General features: G+C 43.8%; 1 protein-coding gene across 1 annotated transcript; it reads left to right on the top strand.

The window, feature by feature from the left end:
• bxdc2 (brix domain containing 2) lies at positions 1 to 3,908 on the top strand. Its single transcript, XM_080017287.1, has 10 exons — positions 1 to 157; positions 1,305 to 1,416; positions 1,563 to 1,606; positions 1,691 to 1,761; positions 1,852 to 1,901; positions 2,040 to 2,113; positions 2,584 to 2,634; positions 2,715 to 2,816; positions 2,942 to 3,070; positions 3,401 to 3,908. Exons 1-10 carry the CDS (start codon positions 2 to 4, stop codon positions 3,647 to 3,649), a joined length of 1,038 nt encoding a protein of 345 aa, XP_079873413.1. The 5' UTR covers position 1; the 3' UTR covers positions 3,650 to 3,908.
• Positions 3,909 to 6,000: the final 2,092 nt, after the last annotated feature.

Genomic DNA, 6,000 nt, shown 5'->3' with positions numbered 1-6,000 from the left:
CATGCCGGCCCACGAGAGGAGACGCGGACGGCGTGAGGGCGCTGCGAAGAGGGCGAGGGCCGCCCCGGTCGCCGGCGACGTCGGCGGAGACGCGGCCGGAGGCGACATGGAACGAGAGGGGAGCACCGAAGTCACCGTCCCGGCGCCGGTCTCCAAGGTAAGGGGCCCGTGGACGCGCGCGGCCCGGGGTGGGGGTTAGCATGTTAGCGTGCTAGCATGCTAATATGCTAACATGCTAACATGCTGGATAGCACCAGGTTCCCCGAAGTCTCAATGTGTTAAATTCGGCCGCACAGATAAGCGTATTGAAAGTCTTTAGATTGTCTTCAATTTGAAAGTTTGAGGTCTACATTTCATAAATGATTAATCCGTTCTCATGTTTTGTGCAAAAAAAGTGGACAGGTGTTTGTTTATTGTATATTGCCATTTAAATAAGCTTGCAGTTTAGGTTTGTTGCATATGTGTTCATGTTTTTGTCGTATGTAATCTTTCCCCATATGACTAAAAACAAGCTATAACGTTGCAAAGAATCATCTCGCTCATAACCCTATTTCTACGTTTAGCTGCAATACTTCATTCAATTAGAGACGGTCTGCCCATAATCAGTCGACATTTAACCTTAGAAGGGTCTCTAGATACCTGTGGGCATGCTGGTGGAGCAGCATGCCCACAGACAGTTGGTCCTGATGACATACCTGTGAAATCACGGCGACATCTAGGTAAGATGGCAGTGGGCTTCCTCAAGAGACTGTTAAACACCATCCTGGAAAGGGAGAGGATGCCGTAGGAGTGGAGAAGTGTACCGGTACCCATCTTCAGGGATTAGGGAGACGTACAGAGCTGTAGTAACCACAGGGGAACAAAGTTGATCAGCCACAGAATAGTGTGAGTACATTAGAAGGACAGTTTGGTGGAAAAGTAAGAAAGGCCAGATTGACATGGTTTGGACACGTGTGTAGCAGAGATGAGTTACATTGGGAGAAGCATCCAATTGATGCTGAGGGTGGAGCTGCCAGGCAAGAGGAAAAGAGGAAGGCCAAAGAGAAGGTTTATGGATGTGGTGAGGGAGGACCTGCAGGCGGTCGGTGGAAGGGAGGAAGATGCGCAGAACAGAAGGTGTTGGGGAGGCAGATGATCCGCCGTGGCGACCCCTAACGGGAGCAGCTGAAAGAAGATATCAGCATGTGTTATGTTTTTGTGTTCTTCTTGGTAAACAAGAGAACGCCACTAGGCTGTCGGCTGGTGTTCGGCCCCAACTAAGGTAGTTGCTAACTTATAATGTCAAACTCAATTTTCTTTCTCAGGGCAAATGGAAAAACAAGGAAAGGGTCCTCATTTTCTCCTCAAGAGGAATCAACTTTAGAACAAGGCATTTGATGCAGGACCTAAGAACGATGATGCCTCACGCTAAAGCTGGTTTGTATTTTAACATGACGCGGGAACTCTGCATTATTATATCTGATCATTGTCTTGTTAGTTTTACTTATGTGTAGCTTGGGGAATGGTAGTGTTGAGGCTGGGCCTGTGCCACGATCAGTAACCAAGTGTGACTTCTCTTTTAGAAACAAAAATGGACAGAAAGGACAAACTCTCCATCATAAACGAGGTGGGTCTGCTCGCCGTTGCCCCGCTGACTAACTAAATTTCCAATTCCGGCATTACAATGTTGCCTAAAACTTTGTCCTTCCAGGTGTGTGAAATAAAAAACTGCAACAAATGCGTCTACTTTGAGGCAAAGAAGAAGCAGGATCTTTACATGTGGTAAGTGTTTGATCGTGTTCCACTTTGTTTAACTCGACGTCTTATTTGTGACTGTGTGCGTCAACGTAAAATAAATGTCTTCCCGTGTAGGGTTGCAAACAGTCCCCAGGGGCCTTCTGTGAAGTTTCTGGTTCAGAACGGTGAGCAATGACCATATTGCACATTCGAAAATAGTAAAAGAAAAAAAGAAAAGTCAAAAGTCGACATGTCATGAGTGGAAAAGGAACATTTTGTACCATGAAACAGTCTGATGCGTATATCTCTCCCACCTGTTCCAGTGCACACGCTGGCTGAATTAAAAATGACAGGGAACTGCCTCAAAGGATCCCGGCCGTTACTTTCCTTCGATCCGGTGAGTAGGATTTTGCTCAAAGGTTGACGCCTCCCAGTGTTGTCATTATCTGTAACAGAATGAAAGCTATAAGTAGTCGGTTTTGTCGTTTCCAGCGGCGCGGACATTTTGCTTTCAGAACTGATAACTGAGCACGGGCCAATTGACCACAAATTATGGTCGGGATTTACAGGGACCTCCGGTTTTCGACCGACTTGAAAACTGAGAATCTAAAATCTGTAAATATTGCGATTGTGCCCAAGCATGATTTCTTGGAGCCTTATTTTTAAACACAGCATAAAGGAAAAAAAGGGGTCGTGTATATCTCTGCTTTCCATTGCAAATGTTGAGTTTACCATTTGACGCTAAGATGCATGTGTGAAGAAAAAATTCATAGCACCAGATCACATCACAGTTCAAAGATGTGCAGCTTGAATGTGTTTTTGGCAAGATGTTTATAAACTCAAAAACCTTTGGCGTTTTCTCCGCAGCAATTTGACAAGGAGCCCCATTATGCCTTACTCAAGGAGTTGTTCACCCAGGTCAGTTGGCACTATGATATTGATATTGTTGTGTTTGGTAAAGCTAAATGACTTACGTCGGTGGTGGCTTGTTTACGCAGACGTTCTCCACGCCGCACTACCACCCCAAGAGCCAACCTTTTGTGGACCATGTCTTCACGTTTAGTATTGCAGACAACAGGATATGGTTTAGGAACTACCAGGTATGTTTGTGTAGAGCTGTCCGAATGAGAACCTTGATAATACACACATTGGTATACGTTTTTGTATTTTAGTGTTTGTCCAAAGCTCTAACTGTCTTTTATTTTTGGTCCTGTTTCGTCCTCAGATCATCGAGGAAAATGCCTCTCTTGTGGAAATTGGGCCTCGTTTCGTTCTCAACATCATTAAGATCTTCCAGGGGAGCTTTGGTGGCCCAACACTCTACGAAAACCCACACTTCCAGTCTCCAAACATGGTGCAGTAATTAATTAATCCCCATCTACTTTCTATCCAGAAAAACACTTCTTTTTTTTAACCATTTATAAATATCTTTATTTGATTAAAATAGATGCAATCCAAACTATGTGCAGCGATGTTTCTGTGATTTACCTACATTATTTCCCCTTACACCACGGCTGTTGCTCCATCTGCGAGGCTTTCCTACACATTTTATTTCACAGCAAAAAAAAATTAAGGGTCTTTTAAATCTTAAATGTAACGCCTGTCGTCACCCTGCATGGAGTTGTTTGATTCACATTGAACCCCCCGTTTTTTAACTTATTATTTTATATCCCGTCTTCTGCAGTACCGGCGTCAGCTGCGTTTGGCCGCGACAGCAAAGATCCGCGAGAAACAGATGGTGAAAGAAATACAGAAGATCAAGCGGAGCGAATCAAAGGAACTCCCCATGAGGGACGTAGCGGACGACGTCTTTGCTACGCCCGCCTCGGAGAAGCCCCTCGTCAGCATTGAGACGGAGCCCCCGGAGCAGGACCGGTCGAAGAAGAGGAAACAGAAACCCTTCAAGCGACGGAGGATGCAGAGGTCACGCTAGGGACCGGACGGATTCAAAACAAGGGCTCTTTTTTGTTGAGGCCCTTATGCAGTGGCATTTCAACAGCAACATGCTGTTCAAAACAAGTTGGAGGGGGGTGAGTTCTAAAATGTCAGAATTTGCTATCATAGCTTGTCCCTCGCCTGTGTTGTCTTCATCTGTCTATTACTGGCTGAAGTCCATTGAGGAGGCTTTGTGTCTGCAATCACATGTGTTCAATTTTTGATTAAAGGAATCCTGTGTGAAAGCTTTTCTACAAGGTCTTAAGTGCTTTGGCTGTTTTGTTAAAAAATAAAATATCCATATACACTCACCGGCCACTTTATTAGGTATGCCTGTTCAATTGCTTATTAACACAAATATCTAATCAGCCAATCACATGGCAGCAACTCATTCATTCAGGCATGTAGACAGGGTGAGGATGACTTGCTGAAGTTCAAACCGAGCATCAGAATGGGGAAGAAAGGGGGTGGTTGTTGGTGCCAGACGGGCTGGTCTGAGTATTTCAGAAACTGCTGACCTGCTGGGATTTTCACGCACAACCATCTCTGGAGCTTACATAGAATGGTCCAAAAAAGAGAAACTAGCCAGTGAGCGGCAGTTGTGTGGACGAAAATGCCTTGATGTCAGAGGAGAATGGGCAGACTGATCCGAGACGATAGAAAGGCAACAGTAATTCAAATAACCACTGGTTACAACCAAGGTATGCAGAACACCATCTCTGAGCGCACAACACGTGGAACCTTGAAGCAGATGGGCTACAGCAGCGGAAAGACCACACCAGGTGCCACTCCTGTCCGCTAAGAGCAGGAAACAGGCTACAATTAGCACGGGCTCACCAAAAGTGGACAATAGAAGATTGGGGAAAAACGTCGCTTGGTCTGATGAGTCTATTTCAGCTGTGACATTCAGATTCAGAATTTGGCGTAAACAACATGAAAGCATGGATCCACCCTGCCTTGTATCAAACGGTTCACTGCTGGTGGTGGTGTAATGGTGTGGGGGATATTTTCTTGGCACACTTTGGGCCCCTTAGTACCAATTGAGCATGGTTTAAACGCCACAGCATACCTGAGTATTGTTGCTGACTGTCCATCCCTTTATGAGCACAGTGAACCCATCCTCTGATGGCTACTTCCAGCAGGATAATGCACCATGTCACAAAGCTCAGATCATCTCAAACTGGTTTCTTGAACATGACAATGAGTTCACTCTACTCCAATGGCCTCCACAGTCACCAGATCCCAATCCAATAGAGCACCTCTGTGATGTGGTGGAACGGGAGATCGCATCATGGATGTGCAGCTGACAAACCTGCAGCAACTGTGTGACGCTATCATGTCGATATGGACCAACATCTCTGAGGAATGTTTCCATCACCTTGTTGAATCTATGCCACGAAGAATTAAGGCAAAAGAGTCCAACCCGGTACTAGCAAGGTGTACGTAATAATGCGGCCGATGTATATAATATAATCATATAAAAATATATATATATAAAATATACTGTTAAAACAACTACTTTATTGCGTGTGAATAAGGTAAAACATAGCCACGTGAAGGAGCTCATGGCAGTGTAGGCTAGTTATCTGCCAACAATTGGTGAAATGGTTATCAGAAGTCCAGCCCGAAGGGCGGGAACAATATTGTTTTTGTTTGAATTCTAATTATTCTGTCATCATCCCCGGTCAAAGTGTTTCGTGCTTAGAAACCGTGGAACTCGGTCCCGGATCATGTTCGGGCAGGAGCCGGCACAAATTAAGCCCCGGTTATATGTCATCTTCAGTTGTAGTTAGTTATAACGTTAACCTTAATAAATTCTAAAGTATTGCGAATAGGGCTTGTACATCGTTTTGTCAATGTCATTACATGTTAACACACATTACATCACATTAATTGGGTAAACGGAAAAAAATACAAAAATAACAGAAGCTATCTACATGAATATTAAGCAGCTTTAACTACGTATGCATTAAAAGTCTTTTAAATTCATAGGGACGGAATTTTAAGTAGGCTTGTATTTTTCTTTTTAAGACATTACTGGATTCTTTGATATTTTTTAAGGTATTTTTACACAAAAAAATTGAATTAAAAAGTAGAGGTGATATAATGGATTTAAAGGCGTTGAATTGAGCAAACAAATGTGTAAATCATAGATGAGATAAATTAAACAGCAATATTAATTTGGGGGAAAATTAACTTATCTAACTATAGAGGAAGGAATCTCCTGTACGTCTGTATGTATGTCTTTTGATTATCTCCGATCTACTGCAAGGCCCAAGGACGTGCAGTGTCGAATTTGGTGCAATTTTGACATGCGAGACGTGTTATATTAATAACATTTTAATAAAC

Source organism: Zeus faber, assembly GCF_960531495.2.
Source record: "Zeus faber genome assembly, chromosome: 17".
Lineage (NCBI taxonomy): Eukaryota > Metazoa > Chordata > Actinopteri > Zeiformes > Zeidae > Zeus > Zeus faber.
Note: the sequence above shows the minus strand (reverse complement) of the source record. Positions and strands in the feature narration are given on the sequence as shown.

Bases quoted from the DNA above. Each gene is read 5' to 3' on its own strand.
- bxdc2 (XM_080017287.1), top strand. From the start codon at position 2: ATGCCGGCCCACGAGAGGAGACGCGGACGGCGTGAGGGCGCTGCGAAG. The intron at 158-1,304 runs GTAAGGGGCCCG...TTTCTTTCTCAG, and splicing joins TCCCGGCGCCGGTCTCCAAG to GGCAAATGGAAAAACAAGGA. The intron at 1,607-1,690 runs GTGGGTCTGCTC...TTGTCCTTCCAG, and splicing joins AACTCTCCATCATAAACGAG to GTGTGTGAAATAAAAAACTG.